Here is a 17,204-nt window from a genome sequence, read left to right on the forward strand (position 1 = left end):
GTGGATGATCAACTGTTGAGCGCCGTCTAGATGAACACCACAAGTGCTTGTGTCTCCTGACATAACCTAGCCTAGGTGTCAGTGAGATACAGAGAGACTTGATCGATTTTGAGCAAGGTCTAAAGAGAATACAGGGGATATGACGTGTACCGATAGGTGATCATAAGCTTCAATCCCCATGCAGAGGTGGTGCGATACTCTTGTATGCTTGCCCCGAGACAACGGAACGAAATTATATCTTACGTTTATTGTTATCATTGACAACATTGTTGCTAAAAACTCCTTGTACTTCGGTCTTTCTGGCGCGTGGAGGTCAACTTCTACCGCTTGTTTGAGTAATCCAATGGCGTTATAACGATAGAGAGTGGCTGCCTCCACCCACTTCAACTTCACTTCCAGCCTATTTTCTGATACCTGAACGTTTGAGAGGTAGTAGGCACTTATAGAGAGCAGCGCGTTTCGCAGGGCATTGCGGATCCTAGATGTTGCGCCCACCACACTCAGCTCACCGGCACCCTGAATAGCTCGAGGCAGATGTATTGTCTTCCAAGGACTCTTTGTATTGTCGATGACACAAAATATGTTGACGACTCTATGCATGTAGTGATGCATGAGAAATCGCTCTCTCTCAGAGATGACTGCCATCGGTGGCCTTGGAAGTTCCGTGGAGACGCTTATCCCGGGCCAACGCTGATGTCTTGATGAAGAAGACGAGACTCTGTCAGCGGCTCCCTCGTCTTGAAGGTTGTCTGAATGGTCTTCGGCAAAGCCTGGGCATAGACTATCTACCTCCGTCTCCGAAGGCCCTTGCACATGCAGATTGCACAACTCCCAAGCTACTTCAGCTTCGGAGTATGAAGGCGATGGCAATAACTGCTGTCTCTCAGGATTTGGCACACTTGGAGAGGAAGTGTAAAGAGCCAGGTCAGTACCCAACATTCGTTCAGACTCTTCATCGCAAGTCTCGGTTGTCGTCAAAGTATCTTGCAGAAGGAAAGTGCCGGTAGGGTTCCGAGAATCGATAGACGATGGTTTTCCTGCATCAAACACTCCGAAATTCTCTACGTGAATACCCACGTCATCGCTTAAGCTGGTTGCTGACGATGGTTCCACAGAGTCAATGAGTTTAAGGATCCCCTCGACTTGACTCCATGTCAGAACTTGTTGAGTGAGTGCTACGTAATTCTTAGTACTACGTATAAGAGTGTTTACGGTGATCGGAAAGCCTACAAATTGGAACTTGTCGCCTCCGAGATCTGGAGGCTAATGCATCTTTGGCCAGTCCGATATCAGACAAGTTCAAATCTGATGGGACCGTAGTCTCAGGATGCAGCCATTGAAGCCGAACACCATAACCTTGGCAGTCAAGTCCCCGTACTTTGCACGGAGAACAGTGTGGTTTGCCCTCGTCGCACTTGACTTTTCTTGAGCGGCATGTCCAGCAACCAGTGAAAGTCTTGGTCCGTCTTCGGGCAAGATACGTTGCAGACCTCGGAGAAGACATCGGTCAAGTCGAGGTTGCCAGACAGAGATCGAGTTGCTGGCTTCTCCTAAGCATGTGTGAAACAGGAAGCTGAGAGCGAGGGCAGCGGGTGACTGGGACCCATCCGACCGACCTTGTAATCTGTTGCTTTCCCGGAAGGCCCTGGTTTTGGAGATAAACACGGGGCCCCGGAGAGAATCCCGGAAGAGATACGGATAAGCTTATCACTCTTCGTCAAGCGGGCGCCGATTGGAGTGGAGACAATGATAAGGCAGGTAGGAGTAGATCCCGCGATGGAAGGCCACAGCGAAGCTAGCAGTTAGTCGCAGTTGATTACCCAATGCAACATGATCAGGTCGATCGTCAAGGACGTCAGGTTGTGCTTGGAATTAGGGCAATGTTCATTTTCGTAAAGACAACTCCGATCAAGACATAATCTACTGGATAAGAAGCGTCGTAAACGAGCTGACCGTATTCCATTGTAAGATACGCGAAATCGCGTCCAGTTCACCGCTGCAGTCAAGTGCGAGGACAAGTATTCTGTGTTCCAAGCACAGGCTTCACCACGACCATGTCGACAACTACCACCATGACAGCTGCACCTAGCCAAACTATCACAAACTCATCAGAAACCCTAGCAACACCGCTAGTGGTCGAAAAGCCTGTGGAAAAATCGGGAGTTACGGCCCTATCGACAGGCGGCTACGAGTTTCCTGGCATCCCGAAAATCGCAGACCCGTACAAGAAGAGACACTGGCAGCTTGAGCACATGGCTGGCGCTTTCAGAGTATTTGCGCGTAAAGGATTTACCGAAGGAACTAGTGGGCATATCAGCGTTCGCGACCCGGTAGACCCGAATACTTTCTGGATCAACCCGTGAGAGTCCATGTCCCTGAGAAATCGTCAATATCTCGAAATTTTTGCTTCTAACACCAATTCAGGCTTGGGAAACACTTTGGTATGCTCAAAGCTAGTGATATGGTTCAGATTGACGAAGAAGGCCAAGTCATCGGCGGCAACAAGGCAGCTGTTAACGCAGCAGGCTTCATGATCCACAGCGCCATTCACAAAGCTCGCCCTGACATCCATGCGGCCTGTCATACACATTCGCCAGCCGGGAAAGCCTGGTCAACGTTCGGAAAACCACTTGACATCATCAGTCAAGACACTTGCAACTTTTGGGGAATTCAGGCAGTGTACAGGTCTTTTGGTGGTGTTGTTTTGGAAGCAGACGAAAGCCAAAAGATCGCGGAGTCTCTGGGTGAAAAGGGCCGCGTCATTGTCCTTCAGAATCATGGCCTGTTAACGACTGGAGGCACGGTTGATGAGGCAGCGTATCTTTTCACGTTGATGGAAAAGTCATGCGAGGTTCAGATTATGGTGGAAAGCACAGGTCTCACCAAGAACGTGATCGGGGAAAAGGAGGCCGAGTTCACAGCCAAAGTTAATGCTGATCCGGTACGTAAAAGAAGCTTGTGTGGTACTCAACCTTGACGAGAATGGCTGAAGGCTAACCCCGATTGAATGCACAGGAGACATTATACACAGAGTTTCAACCCGACTTTGAGTATGAAATCTGGAAGTCGCGTGGAGAGCTGTGTAAAGGAGAGTAATGGTCATGTCAGAATTTTTAATGCCTCTCGAGATTCGCATAAGCTCGATTATACTATAACCGATCAGCTTTGAAAACCCTTGATCAGTGGTGCGCGTATTTTAATTTGGACCGTCGACACTGTGATTTCCGAATAATTCGAAGGAAAGTTGATCTCCAGGTGATACGCGGGCCTGCATCGAATGTCGTGTTTTCTTTTGTTAAATGCGAATGACTGCTTGGTTCTTAGACATCCTGAAGCTCTCTGTCCGGGTAAGAGTGGTTGTATTATGTGTTGCGTACGTCTATCGCGATGAAAGCTCTGTAATCCTGCCACTCATGCTTTCCCTGTCAATATCTTCCTGTGGACCTCCACCCAGTTCTTCTCTAATTCGCCTTTTACAACGCCCACGAGGAAACGGGAGCAGTGAGCGTCCACAACCTCTTCTAACTCCAGACTTCCGTCACTACCCTTGAGAACACGCCACCGCGTTTCCAAAAGGACGCTCATGGGGCAGTGGATTTTGACGAAACTTCCATCCGGGGTGAAGGTAAACTCGTACTCGCTGACACTCTTCTTCTCGAGCATGCCTTTGGGCAGGGCCTTTGGGAGGTTGGTAGGCACCGTATCCGTGATGGTATAGCACTCAGTGACCGCTATGGAATCAACATCGTCGGGAACAGTGGGGGGCACCTTGGGCGTGCGGGGCGTCCAGTGTGTCAAATTGGGGTCGCTCTTGATATGGACTTCCGCATTGTGAAGGTGGGAGAGGACCTCCTCGCGGGTCATGTAGTCGGGAATCGGTGTGACATGAGTCAACTGGAATGAGGTGGTAAGCATTTTGATTGCGTAGGTCGCTGCCGATGCCGGTATCTCTCTGCAATAAATCAAGTTGCCTTAAGCAATCTAGAGGTGCCTCGAAAGAGAAGTCTACAAATCGAGTTTAGCTGAGGACTGGGAGTGAACAAAGCCGCTCTCATCGATGACCTGAGATGCGTCGTACAAGCTGAGTATTTGAACTGCTGACCACATTTATGTGAAAGAAAATCCCATCGATAAGCGCAACATCCAATGTCAAACTCGCAACCTCCAAGGCCGTTGGTCGAAGTCAAAAGAGGCCTGATACATCTAACGTGTCAAATCTGGCCTACCCAGAATCCCGAGTCCATCGCACTGGATTGATTTACAGTGGCAGCTTTTCCAATTAATACCCTGTAGTTCCCCCACAAACCGAGGTTACCGAGCACCCATCAACAACAGCCAGGCATTATCTGTAGCTGCTTGGCTATTGCGACAAACACCACGGTACCAATGCTTCGGAAGGGGAAACTTTAATTCACTGGACCAGTGAAAAGATCGGCCAATGGTGAATGGATGAAGCTTGTATGCCATGCCGGTGGGCGAAACACCAGGCTGATGCACAGAGGCCGGCACCGCGCGACAGCGCTCTCGTCCCTTGTCTGAGCGGCATGGTCTTCTAGAACGGCGACAATGCAGAGGCCCGACGCCGCTACATTGAACGCCATGAGCTGTTGGTAGTGGTCTTTTGAGCCAGATCCCAGCATTTGGGGCTGTTACCACGCTTCTTATAAGTCAGCGTGCAGCAATGGTAATATAGACCGGTAGTAGAACACGTAACCTCAGATTATAACTTCAATTTCAGTAGCCAAGTCAGATGCTTTGTATTGGCACAGTGCTCAAAGACATCTTCAGGTTTGTGTAATATCATCGAGCTTATTAACCAAGAGAAACGTGAGGAAACTAGAGGCGTGATATCAGACCGCCTTGAAGGCTTTTCACAACCTCCACAGCCGCCCGCTCTCCACTTCTTACAGCGCCCTCCATGTATCCCTTCCATTCACCTGCGGTTTCTGTCCCCGCGAAATGAATATCACGATACGGCTCCCGAAGCCCATCTCCACCGAGCGTGTCAAGAACTCCAGGAGTGAGTGACGTGCAAGGGCATCCCAATCCCGAAAACTCATCGGTGACCCATTCGTAGAAAACCATCTGCTTGAAGAGCTGACGAATATTCTCAACGCCATATAATTGACTCAGTTGCTCTAGTAGGCTGCTCTCTCGCTCGGTGGTTGTCGTTGCCGCCCATGCCTTGCCAGGCTCGCCGGCCATGAAGCACGTCAGTACAAACTTCTTGTCTGCCGGACTGCTCGTGTCACGAATTACAGAAGCAGGGCCGACGAAAGATTGAGCCAAGCCGCAATATCCCTTCCCGACCCAGAACGGGGTGCTGAACTCCATCATAGCTTTCGTGTAGTATCCGTATGTTTGTGACTCGATCCAGGCCAGCTTCGTATGGGGTAGCGCTGGCTGAAATGAAATCGACTTGAGGACGGGACCAGGTACAGTCGTAATGACCTTTTGCGCTGAGTAGACCTTACCGCCGGCTTCGACTTTAACTGAGCGATTCTCGTTCTGTACAACAGTCTGAACGGGGCTAGAGAGACGGACGATTCCTTCAGGCAATGACGAAGCCAGCCCTTTAGAGAAGAGCTGCGTGCCTTGGCGGACCCGGAGATACTGTCCTCCATCTTTTCTATCCGATCGCATCTGCAGCAGTCCACCGCCCGACTTGCAATAGTTCAGGAAGTACAGTGCGGAGATGTCCTTTGGCTCTTGGCCCAACATGGCCCGTGTCCAGACTGTGGCTGTGGCTAAAGCAACATTATCGGCACCTCGAGATTTGAGATAAGCCTCGAATGTGAGAGAGTCGAGAGATGTGTCCCGTGGTCTGAAAACGTCGAGGGCTTGGCAGTCTGCTTCTGCCATGTCCCTGATCTGAGCTAGATGATCGCGCGTCGATTCACTCAACTATATCCATGACCAACATGTGAGAAATGCTCATATCTGACGGGGTGTTTTCGAGACCGACCTTGGGCAGCTCCCCGTACGGGAAAGGGCTGCATTTGCCATCGAAATCTTGAAGAACGCAGTTACCGTTGGTGTTCTGCTCGATCAACTCAGCGCCATATCTCTTCGCAAGTTCATACATCCTGCTTTGATTCGTGTCATTGATCCACGCCGCGCCGAGGTCGAACACGCCGTTGTCCCTGCCATCCTCCATCGGTTGACTCCACGTCTTGCCGCCCACACGATCTCGGGCCTCCAACACAACGCAGCTTAGCCCAGCCCGTCGGACCTCATGAGCGGCAGAGAGACCCGCCAATCCCGCACCGATAATGACAACATCGACACTCTCCTGCACCGATGGAAGGCCTCGAGGAACCGAGGGTGTTTCTGGTCGGGCGACCACGGCGTTGATCTCGATCAGCCAGCCCGGCACCGCCAATTTTTGTACGGGAACGAGTGTCATTGCGGGGCGGTGCGTTCCCAGGAACCGCTGGACGTGGCGGGCATGTTGGCGGTTAGAGGCATCGTAGTCCACAATGTAGAGAGTCAAACTCGCAATGTTGGATACCGTCGATCCGGCAGCTATGATGACTTTGCGTAGGTTGAGCAGCGCGAGGTGAATTTGGGAGTCGTAGTCTGACGGCACCTTGCCATCTTTGGTGTTGCCGGGCAAGCCTGATACGTGCACCAGGGAACCGGCACGAGTGATTGTGGCTGGGGCGTAGTACGCCGCAGACGTGTTCGAGAGGTCGATGGTTTCGATGAGTTTGGTCATATTGATTGCCTGGGAAGAGGCACGTTGCTTGCGTATGGTCCAGCTAGGGTGAGTTGGACTTGCTCTACAAGGATTGATCACCGTCCCGAAAGGCGCTGGCGATAGTCTATGTCGTCTTTGGGTGGCTTCAAAATTATCGCTTTCAACAGGCAAGTGTTCTAAGACAAGAGATCAGTATCAACCTTTCAGAAGAAAATACGAAAGTGATATGATGGTCGCGATACCGGACGTTGATTCAACTCATGGGCTGTCCCATTCCGTTGGCGTCTGGATTAGGCATCCGACAGCGATCGCAGACCCCGCTCAGTTGCGATCGCTCAGTTGGCCAGGGCTTGACCACAATGATCTGTTGCAGCCTAGGACTGCCCTATCAACACGGCGACCCTCGGCCCCTCCCCCAAAAATACGTCCACCAGTTCAGCCAAACCCCACAAGGGGACATGGGCAAGGTTACGGGTGCTACGGTGTCTCTATTCCGGCGGGGAAATTTCTTCTGATCGGATATCATAGCCGGTTGCCCGCGGGCGTTGTTATCTAGGTACTGCGTAATACCTTGCCCTTACATATCTACGGAGTGCGGCACCGAAAAAGCCCGGCATTCAAGAGAGATGGACAATCAAGAGGCACTCTAACGATACAAAGTCACTGAACTCTAGTCTATCTTGACGGGTTCTTACCTCCTAAAGTCCAAGCCATGTTGTTGATATGTCGGCTACAGTGAGGTGGGAGTGTTGCCATTGGCCTTTCAGTGTCAACGTTCATGGAAACAGAACGGTTTGTAAGGCCGACTGATGTGGCCCAAAGATTCTGATGCCATGAGCGACGCAACTCAACACAATTCTCGCGCTTTCCTAGACGGCTTTGATTGAAGTTCTTTACCTCAGTCGCCCGCTACCTCGAAACATACAACGTAACCGCCTTTTATGTACACACAAGTACCAAGAAACTAAGAGGGCATGTGTTGATTGTTGAATATTGAAGTCTATCTATCCAAGCCCCTTGATCAAGTGGAAAGTCTAGCATCTAAGTCTACTCATTTATGCGCCGATGCCTCGACAACTCCTTGCGTCTAGTCTAGATAAGAGCGAAAATCTATTCCTTCAAGATGCGATCAACCAGCTTAGTTGCCTGTACCACTTCTTCATCTTGGAAGTGTTTTCCGACAAGCTGTAAACAAATTGGCATGTCGTGGAAAAGGTCGGCATCATCTAAATAACGCCACACCGTCAGCACATGGGACGCGACAACTAAAGGAGCTCGAGTGAGCTAGGGGCGGTGACTTACAGGCCTTCCATTCTTTAGCATCATAGTCATTCCGAGGCGTGTAATCTTCTTCGGGCTTGTCAATGGCTTTGTCAACCTTCAGTCCGCTCGGCAAGATGGCTGCTGGTTGGTCTAGCACGTTCCAAATGGCCGTGTAATTCCAGTACTCGGCGCCGCCTTGCAACACACCCGCACCAACGTATGCAGGACAAAGTATGACATCGACGCCTCTGTGCTTCATCAGAGCATGATAGTCTCGTCGATATGCCTCTCTTCTATAGTTGAGGTTCCAATTCTCTGCGACTGTAAGTGGCTCGGCTTTTGAGAATCTGAAAGCATGCTCGGTAAGTGGGAGGACTGGCTCGCCACTTTCGGCAAATGTGTCGAGGTACGGCTTTGGCCCTTGGGGAAAATACAACGAGGACTGATTCTGGTTAGTCGAGATGAACCTTGCAGAACCTATTCTACAAATACCTGAAAAAGAGGGTCTAGGCAGGTAAAGAAGAAAGAAGAAAGAGAAAGGAAAGGAAAAATGAAATGGCGACTTACTACTATTTCCCAGCCGCGCTGGTGGTCAAAGGGTTCCCAGTCTACCACTTTCACACCTGACTGTTTCAACTTTTCCGCGGCTGAACGAAGAGCCCGTAGGACCGGCGGATGTGGTTTGACGAAACTTCGACCCATTCAAGTCAGTTACAAAGACAGTAGAAGACAGGGAAATGGACATACCCATCGTTCAACATGATTCCCACCGTGATCTCTTTCCTGGGATTGACAGGTCTCCATGGCACTGGAACCAACATAGTCTCAGTATCCCACGGTTCAGCTGCAAGAACAGCACTCATGAACAGTTCCAGATCATCAACGCTCTGGCCCAAGGGTCCTACAACACCCCGGATACTCTCTTGTCCAGATGTGATACCAAAATTTCCAAGGTTTGGCACACGCAGAGCCGTCGGTCGAAGTCCATAACAACCATTGAAGGCGGCAGGGATGCGTATACTCCCGCCAATATCTGTGCCCACGCCAATCACTGAGCATTTCGCGCCGACTGATACTCCTTCACCACCGGATGATCCTCCGGGCGAGCAAAGAAGGTTGTGTGGGTTCCTAGTTAGCCCGGTGATATTATTATTGCAGTCCAGATGCTGTGAAGCAAAGAATGTCAACTTATTTGCAACCACTCAAGTTTGTTGTCACAGAAAAGACTAGTATACCTACCATGAGACTCTGCGGTTGATTCGTTCTGACATGAATAACTGCTCCTGCCTTTTTCAAAATCTGGATGGAAAGGGCGTCTTCGAGCGGGATGTTTGTAATCTTTGATACAAACCCTGCGTGCGTGATATGGCCACCCATGCCGATGTGTTCCTATCAGTAGCGAGTCAGTAACCACATCCCTCGACGCGGGACTAGAGGGACAAAATCTACCTTGACTGATATCGGGATGCCATGAAGAGGGCCGACCAGCTGGCCTGTTTTTTGGAAGTACGCATCAAGTTCGTTGGCCTTCTGAAGGGCATCTTCTGCTAATATCTCGGTAGCAAAGTTGGTCTGGCATGTGAAAATAATGCGTTAGCTAGAAATATCCCTACACAATGTGATATCTTCATACCAATTGATGAATCATGGTTGTTTTCTTCAGAAAAGCCGTGACAACTTGTTTTACAGTCCATTGGCCGCTCTTGTACTTTTCTAACAAGCTCGAGGCATCCTGCTCAGTCATCCGAATTTCCTCCGTAGTCAAAATTCCAGACTCATTTGGGATATCAAGCACATTTTGACGATCTTTCGGAGGTATTTGGTCGCTTTCCAACTCATACTCCTTGGGAATTGACTTCTTCTGGATGTCGATACAGACTTGTGCGAGTTCCCGCCAGCCTTTTGGAATTGTGGTGATTGCCATTTTGGGCGAGCTTGGGAATGTTAGGAGTCGGGGATGCTGTGTAAGTTGCGTCACGTTGCACGGCACTTCAAAGCAAGACCCCAAAAACAGAAAAAAAAAACATACCACAAAATAGCTGACTGGCTTCACTAATATCGTCTGCCTACTTCTACTAGTGTACGCGTTGCAAGAGGCACCCTATCTGAAGCGATAATGTCTTCCCTATCTGCCATGCCTAGATAGCGCCAAACTGAGCTCTCTTGGCCTATCGCTGTCAACTGCCAACTTGGTCCAGTGGTGGGCCTAAATCCTTCATCCCAGTGCAACATCCGGCACCCTTATTTTTCGGGGCTCCGCTCTGGGCGGGCGGTTGACGACCCAGGAACGAGGAGATGTAAGCGCATATCTTTAGGCGGATTATGGTTGTTCTGCTATCGTTATCCAGGGCTCTCTACAAACATGGCGTTTTACGTTCGCGTCCCTCTCTGGCGTCGTTATCTACCATGCTGGGTAGCTTGACTGTCAGCCATCTCCTAAGGAACGCCCAGGTCAATGTCCGAGACTGAGAACCTGGTTGTCTTATCAAAATTCCCCGCACAGTGACGCCTTGGCCAACGCTGGCCTAGCTAACAAGTCCCATCCGTAACTCGCTTCATACCGAGATAGCTGAAAGCCGTACCCGGGTGGCGGGTGTGTGCACCCAGTCTGGTTGAACCGTTCCTTGGGATCGCCATACCACATCAACGTTTCTACGAGTTACGCTGATAAGTAGCTGAAGCCGCACATCACTCCCAGATACTCAAAAAGCGCTCTTTTCTGTTCAAATACCTCCTGTGCCAGCTTAATCTGTGCGGGAACTCTGAAAGATCGACACAGCCGCAGCTTTCGAGTTTTTTTGGGGTCGACTGACCCGACAGCAACCAAATGGCTCACGACGTCCCCGCTCAGACGAATGGCGATGACCTGCCTCCTGGTACCACCAGACTTATCGACGTAGACGGCTCCATCATCAGCAAACATGCTTCCGGATCCGATGAGGCGGACATCATTCTAATTCCCCGCCCGTCGGAAGATCCAGAGGATCCGTTGAACTGGACCAAGAAGCGAAAATGGCTCGCGACATCTTGCGTCTTAGTTTACACCGTCATGATAGCAATCCCGAGTAGTGCTGTCTATTCTGTCGTCACCCCCATCAGAAAAGCAACTGGATTGTCGCTTTCAGATATCAACAATGGCACGGGAATCATGGTGAGGAGAGTCCATATCGCAATCCTAAAGCCATGCTGACGTGTAACTCCTGCTCTAGTTCCTGTTCTATGGCTGGGGTTGTCTGATCTGGCAACCGTTTGCGCTGCAGTATGGCAAGCGACCAGCGTATCTGGCGTCTCTTATCGCCAACATTGTTAGTCCTTCGAGCGAACACAGCGTCGATGATGGAATCATTCCTAATGTGTCGGCTTCTAGATCATCCTTGCTACCGCCCCGATGTGCACCACGAAACACACATATCTGGCTAATCGCATTCTGCTTGGGCTTTTTGGGGCCCCGGTTGAATCTTTGTGCGAAATTTCTATCACAGATATCGTAGGAACCCAAGCAGGCCCCAAAGAATGCGCTTGACTGACCATCGAACAGTGGTTCGCGCACCAGCGCCCCAAATACCTTGCACTCTATGGGTGGGGCCTTTCAATGACGGGCAAGCTTGCCCCGATGCTTTCGGGCTTCATCAACGTGGGCATGGGTTGGAAATGGACTCTCGTAAGTCACGTTCTCTTACGGCCTTTAGCCCCTATCCCTCCCTGCTGTATCTAACTAATTCTTGCCTACCAAAGTGGTGGTGTTCTATATTCAACGGCATTGCTCTCGTCTATTGCTTCCTTTTCATGGAGGAGACCAACTATGATCGTCCCGCGCGGCCTGTCGAAGACAGCACATCCACAGGTCATGCAACCGGAGTTCGAGAGCAGCACAACGGGAGCGATGCGGACGAGAAGTCGTCTGATAAGGCGGACGAGAAAAACATGACAAATGCCAAACCTGTTGATACCGAAACTGGGCAGATGATCTATCCTCGCAAGACTTATATCCAGAAGCTCAGTATCAAAGACAAGGCTAGGCCCAACCGCATGTTGGATATTGCACTTGGTGGACTTAGAGGTTTCACATACCCCTCAGTCGTTTACGCAGGGTGGGAATCTTCTTCCTATCATGAGATGAATCTGATAGCTAACTTGTGCTTAGTCTGATGTACGGTGCCAACAATTTGGTATGGTCGGGTGTGCAGAACGCTACGGCTGGTACTGTATACACCACGATGTACGGCTTCTCTACTGCCGGTGTAGCAGCAGCTTATGCCGGAGGCTTACTCGGTACTATGGTTGGGTAAGTGTTTCCTAGATACTCCTCAAGAGGGAAAGGAAGAGATCGTTGACTTATGCATCCTGGCAGAGGCTACTACTGCGGTAAGGTCGGTCGGCTGCTCACGATCCGCCTCGCCCGACGCAACAATGGAATCTCCGAGTCGGAACACTCCCTCTGGCTCTTCTCCGCATCAATGTTTCTGGTACCATTCAGCATGCTCCTATACGGCCTGGGTGTGACCTACCACATTCACTGGATGGGTCTCGTCATCTCCCAGTTCACCCTCGCCATCAACAACGCCCTTGCTGTGGCGGGATCACTCGGATATGCCATCGCGTCATATCCGCAGCTTAGCGGTGACATGATCACCACATGCGTCATCATCCGCAACACCATGTCGTTTGCAATCAACTACGGAATCACTCCTTGGCTAAACCATATGGGATATCGCGATACCTACATCATCGTTGCCGCGATCGGATTCGTCTGGAATGCCAGTATCTTCGTCATGACCAAGTATGGTAGGACTATCAGAGAGAATAGTGCGAACAGATACTGGCGTCATGTTGCCAAAGCGCATGCTAAAGGCCTCAGTCACTGACATGCGGTGCAAATACGATGCCTGCCGTCCATTTTCGTTTAATTAGTACCATAGGATGGAAAGAGATCAGCAGCATTACATACTTTAGTCGCTGTCTTCTAATCATTTTTTCACTTTCACTGCATGTTGGCAATTGAACACAAAGACTTTTGTCCACAGCCCTTGATTACACCGCACAAGTCCTCTCGATAGCACTCATCACCACAGACTCTCTCGGAATGTCCTCGGTGCGCTTAGTCCAGACTCCTTCTAGATCATCGAGAATCCTTTGGATTTCTCCATACCCCATACGCTCTATCATTTGCGTCAGAACACGCCGGATCAACGAGATATCCTCAGACGAGGTAACAGAGTAACCAAGTATCAACATCGGCCAAGCCCCCAAGAAGCACCGCGTCCACGTTTCATAGGCGGCTGGTCGACGAAGAATCTCAAAGGCACGCTGCACTTGCCATCTTGGTGCACTCCGTGTTGGATGTAAAGGGTTCCAGCTGTTCTGCGTAGTTCTTGGGACCTGTGGCCATAAAGTGTGGTTGGCTAGTGAAAACTCTGCGATGTAGTCTAGGAGCAGCGAAGCGCCCAAAACGAAAAGAGTAACAGCGTCTTTGTGAAAGCTCGTCATGGACAAAGGGCAGCTGGCTCCTCCATCTTCTACCAGTACGAGGCCTTCCCATGTTTCCATCTCCTCTCTCATCCGAATCAGAAACGCTTCAGTCGGATGCTTGGGTGAGTTGAGGACGTCAATGAGGTCCGTTATGAGACGATATAGCGGCAGTGGTAAGCCCAGTACGGGGCTATCACCTTCGGATAATATGTCGATGAGTTTCCTTGCGTTGAGAACATGTTCGGATCGATCGAGGAATTGTTCATCCACATGAAAGTTGGGAGCGAATGGCTTTCGCATAGCAAGCAGGAATGCTTGATAAAGCACGCTCTCCGTATTAATTCGATGTAGAGGTCTCGACATTGACATGGGTGAGCAGGTGTCTTCGTATCTAAGCTTGAGTAGGTTCATAGCGCCGTCGACATGCTTCCTCGCGTCTAAAGTCTCGTCGGGCGGCCCCCACATCTTTCAAATTAATGAGACCGGGTTGGGATTTGAGACTCAGCAACAACGGGATACTTACATCGTATAAGTAAAGATACACAACGGTAGTCAGCAGCGGATCGTCAGGCCCCTTGGCGGATACACCCAAGTCATGAAGAGCACGATTGACCAGTTCCACGGCACGGAAGTAGTACCCCAGTGCCGCATCATGATACCTCCTTGACCTCAGAAGCATGTACTTATTAGAAGCACACGCAGCGAGGACAGCGCACTTTACGCTTTCAGAGCGAAGCATCATGCTCATCACCTGCGATCCATAGCCCTCCAGGTCTCTTTCTCTCACTGTGGGGAGTAAGAGTACGGAGAGGAATATGTTGAAGTAGTGGTGGGTCAGCTCCTGTTCGAGATCCGGCAGCTCTCTTAATTCCAGAGAGATGATGGATTCTTTGCTGCAGGAAGACGGTGAAGGCAAGGTCCTGTCATCAGAGAAAGATCGGCGAGATCGGTGACGTCTATCGTACATGTCGTCGGAGGACGGCCACGTGCAACCACGTCCTGAAGCAACGCAGGCGCGGCATACTGGTTTCTCCTCGCCGCATTTCACTCTTCTCTTCCTACCTGCTACGTATTAGCAACGTTCCTAATGTCGAATAGGCGAATCGAACTGACTCACAGGTCGAGCACCCGGTCTTCGTTCGCAATTTGGCTTTGGGCATGTTGATGCACGTGTAACAAGCATGTATTGAGGCGCTGAAATCAGCAATCGGTAGTGACGAAGCAGATATGCCAGCTGCGAAGCAAGGCTGCCTACTTCAAAGACCCAATCAAAGGGGATACGCAGGATCGGCATGTCTTATCATAGGAAAAATGGTGCACAGCCCCGCACGAACATCGTCCTAACATCCATGGTGGGGCGGCTTATCGTATTACTTGGAGTACATACCATGCCTTTGCGGGGTTGGTTGCACATATCTACAACCTAGAACCTTGCACACCATTTGAGTTCGTCTGCGGCATGAATGGCAAGTATTCTAGGCAGTTGCTCTGGTGAAATCACCTTCTTTCGCACCAATGCGTATGGTTCAACAATCTAGATGATGACTTTGAGTGCTCGCCGGCCGCCGTGTTGAGTACAAATTTTCATCGCGAGCTCTACCGCAATGGTCCAAATCTAGGTGCCTACAAAGGGGCCTATGTTCCATTGATGACAGAAAACTATGCGGCCAGGAATGAATCAAGATTATTCAATTATTCAACGGGACTTTCAAGGCTTGAAAATATTGAGATATTACAAAATAAGGGCCAAGTTCACCTCAATTTTGTATGATCTTCGTCACCAAATCTGCTGCAGCCACCGTCTCCTCGTCCCGGAAGTGCTTGCCAGCGAGCTGGAGAGCGATCGGGGCATCGACAAACGCTTCGGGAATATCTGAGTTTTTTTGGTAAATATCATATGCTCAATCGAGAAACCATAGCCACGGGACGTGGTGTAAACTTACATTTCTTGTACTCTCTCTCATCTGTTGCTGATCGAGGCTTGTAGTTGGCATCAACTACGTCAACCTTGGGGTCGACATGAAGACCAGTCGGGAAAGTGATGCTTGGTTGATCCAGAATATTCCAGATAGTCGTGTAATGCCAGTATTGAGGAGTGCCGCACTTTGCAGCCACGCCGACATAGGCAGGGCAAAGAATGAAATCGACGCCGCGATCTTTCATCACCTTATGATACCTGAGTGCCAACGATGTCAGCTATGAGCCAAGCAGATGGATTTGATTTCCCTTACTCTTCACGGAAAGCTTCTCTCCGTAAGTTCAGTTCCCAATTCTCTCTGATGGTGAGCGGCTCCGGCTTTGAGTAGTGGAACGCCCACTCCGTTAATGGTGCTACCGGCTCGCCCCCTTCTGCAAGGACTTCCTTCTGTGTCTCGGCTGCGTCTGGGAAGTAGAGAAGCTCGATTATCTCGGCTCCTTCGCTATGTTTATACGGCTCAAAGTCTACGACCTTCACCCCAGCTGCCTTAAGTTTGTCAACAGCGTACTTGAGGCCACGGGTAACTGGCGGATGAGGATGAACCATTCTGTACAGCTACCGTTAGTGGAAACTTCGAAAGCATGCACTCAAATTCCAAAATCACTTACCCATCGTCCCAAATAACACCAACAGTAAATTGGCCTGGTTGATATGGCTCCATCTTCTTCCAGGGCAGGGGAACCAGAGAGGTCTCTTCGTCCCAAGGCTCTTGGTTAAGTACAACATCTTCAAAGAGCTGAATATCCGAGATGCTGTTTGCCAAGGGGCCCAAGATACACTTGATGCTCTCTTGGCCTAGGCCCGGCAGACAAATGCCTTTGTATGGATTGCGCAGAGCCGTTGTTCGAAGACCATAGCAGCCGCAAAAGGCCGCCGGCCCACGAACGGAGCCCCCGATGTCAGTCCCGAGTCCCAATACAGAGCCACGGAGTCCGAGGCATGCTCCTTCGCCACCACTGGAGCCGCCCGATGTGAGATTGCGGTTGTAAGGGTTGACTGTCGTGCCGTAAATGGGATTGCTGCAGTCGAGGTGCTGTAGTACGACCAGTCAGTCCGGTTATCTCGGAAATCATGAACGACGTGGCTTACCATGCAACTTTGTGGGACATTGGTGCGGACATGGAAGACAGCACCCGCTTTCGCAGCCAGCCGAAGAACTAGAGCGTCTTCTTGGGCAATGTTGTCCGCCCAAGCCACGTAGGCCGAATGCACAATCTTCCCTTTGAGTCCAATATGCTCTTTAATGGAAATCGGCAGACCATGCATCGGTCCAACGATCTTTCCAGTCTCCTGGAACTTCGCATCGAGCTTTGCAGCAGCAGCTAACGCTTCATCGACCAAGAACTCGGTCGCGAAGTTGGTCAGCTGATGAGCCACATGAGCGCGCTTCAGAAACGCTGTAACTGTCTCAACGGCGGTAAGCTTGCCAGCAGCCATCCGGCTTACTAGCTCAGTGCCGCTACATGCTGTAATCTCCTGCTCCTGTGGGGTCAACAGCTTGCATGTGTCGATGAACTTGGAGATATTCAGCTGGCTTGGGGAAGGCAGGTCTTCCGGAGCCAAGAGCCATTTCGGATTGAGAGAGTCTTTGAGGATCTTCCTCAACTTATCGGCCTTGAGTTCCCACGAAGCTGGTGCAAGCGAACCCATGATTATTGATACACTGGAAAAGAGACGAGGATAAAATGATGGAAGTTGATGGTAAAAGAGGGTGCGCCGGAGGAGACACCCATCAGACGTTGGATATAATTGGGATAACGTGTTTATCAATATTTCTGTTCCAAGGACTGGGGG

The 17,204-nt window shown here is 50.4% G+C and overlaps 8 protein-coding genes across 8 annotated transcripts; 2 read left to right on the forward strand and 6 right to left on the reverse strand.

Moving 5' to 3' along the window:
- Positions 1–78: 78 nt before the first annotated feature.
- CPAR01_02428 (uncharacterized protein) lies at positions 79–1,504 on the reverse strand (the record flags this gene model as incomplete). Its single annotated transcript, XM_060486716.1, has 2 exons — positions 79–1,175; positions 1,231–1,504. The coding sequence occupies 2 exons, from the start codon at positions 1,502–1,504 to the stop codon at positions 79–81; spliced, it is 1,371 nt and encodes a 456-aa protein (XP_060354044.1).
- Positions 1,505–1,746: 242 nt separating this feature from the next.
- Positions 1,747–3,096, forward strand: CPAR01_02429 (class II Aldolase and Adducin domain-containing protein; the record flags this gene model as incomplete). The annotated part of the gene is made up of 4 exons (XM_060486717.1): positions 1,747–1,801; positions 1,990–2,359; positions 2,425–2,941; positions 3,016–3,096. 4 exons carry the CDS (start codon positions 1,747–1,749, stop codon positions 3,094–3,096), a joined length of 1,023 nt encoding a protein of 340 aa, XP_060354045.1.
- A 315-nt stretch (positions 3,097–3,411) lies between these two features.
- CPAR01_02430 (uncharacterized protein) lies at positions 3,412–3,915 on the reverse strand (the record flags this gene model as incomplete). Its single annotated transcript, XM_060486718.1, has 1 exon — positions 3,412–3,915. The coding sequence occupies one exon, from the start codon at positions 3,913–3,915 to the stop codon at positions 3,412–3,414; it is 504 nt and encodes a 167-aa protein (XP_060354046.1).
- A 921-nt stretch (positions 3,916–4,836) lies between these two features.
- CPAR01_02431 (flavin containing amine oxidoreductase) lies at positions 4,837–6,718 on the reverse strand (the record flags this gene model as incomplete). Its single annotated transcript, XM_060486719.1, has 2 exons — positions 4,837–5,866; positions 5,922–6,718. The coding sequence occupies 2 exons, from the start codon at positions 6,716–6,718 to the stop codon at positions 4,837–4,839; spliced, it is 1,827 nt and encodes a 608-aa protein (XP_060354047.1).
- A 1,092-nt stretch (positions 6,719–7,810) lies between these two features.
- Positions 7,811–9,887, reverse strand: CPAR01_02432 (amidase; the record flags this gene model as incomplete). The annotated part of the gene is made up of 7 exons (XM_060486720.1): positions 7,811–7,926; positions 8,003–8,405; positions 8,531–8,654; positions 8,711–9,129; positions 9,203–9,352; positions 9,413–9,535; positions 9,597–9,887. The coding sequence occupies 7 exons, from the start codon at positions 9,885–9,887 to the stop codon at positions 7,811–7,813; spliced, it is 1,626 nt and encodes a 541-aa protein (XP_060354048.1).
- Positions 9,888–10,790: 903 nt separating this feature from the next.
- CPAR01_02433 (major facilitator superfamily transporter) lies at positions 10,791–12,828 on the forward strand (the record flags this gene model as incomplete). The annotated part of the gene is made up of 7 exons (XM_060486721.1): positions 10,791–11,114; positions 11,173–11,268; positions 11,331–11,450; positions 11,502–11,624; positions 11,699–12,054; positions 12,108–12,248; positions 12,315–12,828. The coding sequence occupies 7 exons, from the start codon at positions 10,791–10,793 to the stop codon at positions 12,826–12,828; spliced, it is 1,674 nt and encodes a 557-aa protein (XP_060354049.1).
- Positions 12,829–12,994: 166 nt separating this feature from the next.
- CPAR01_02434 (uncharacterized protein) lies at positions 12,995–14,592 on the reverse strand (the record flags this gene model as incomplete). The annotated part of the gene is made up of 3 exons (XM_060486722.1): positions 12,995–13,897; positions 13,956–14,494; positions 14,550–14,592. 3 exons carry the CDS (start codon positions 14,590–14,592, stop codon positions 12,995–12,997), a joined length of 1,485 nt encoding a protein of 494 aa, XP_060354050.1.
- Positions 14,593–15,189: 597 nt separating this feature from the next.
- CPAR01_02435 (uncharacterized protein) lies at positions 15,190–17,060 on the reverse strand (the record flags this gene model as incomplete). The annotated part of the gene is made up of 5 exons (XM_060486723.1): positions 15,190–15,305; positions 15,376–15,608; positions 15,664–15,957; positions 16,019–16,443; positions 16,500–17,060. 5 exons carry the CDS (start codon positions 17,058–17,060, stop codon positions 15,190–15,192), a joined length of 1,629 nt encoding a protein of 542 aa, XP_060354051.1.
- Positions 17,061–17,204: the final 144 nt, after the last annotated feature.

The sequence above is a fragment of the Colletotrichum paranaense genome (genome assembly GCF_030867605.1).
Source record: "Colletotrichum paranaense strain IMI 384185 chromosome Unknown Scaffold_2.1, whole genome shotgun sequence".
Classification (NCBI taxonomy): domain Eukaryota; kingdom Fungi; phylum Ascomycota; class Sordariomycetes; order Glomerellales; family Glomerellaceae; genus Colletotrichum; species Colletotrichum paranaense.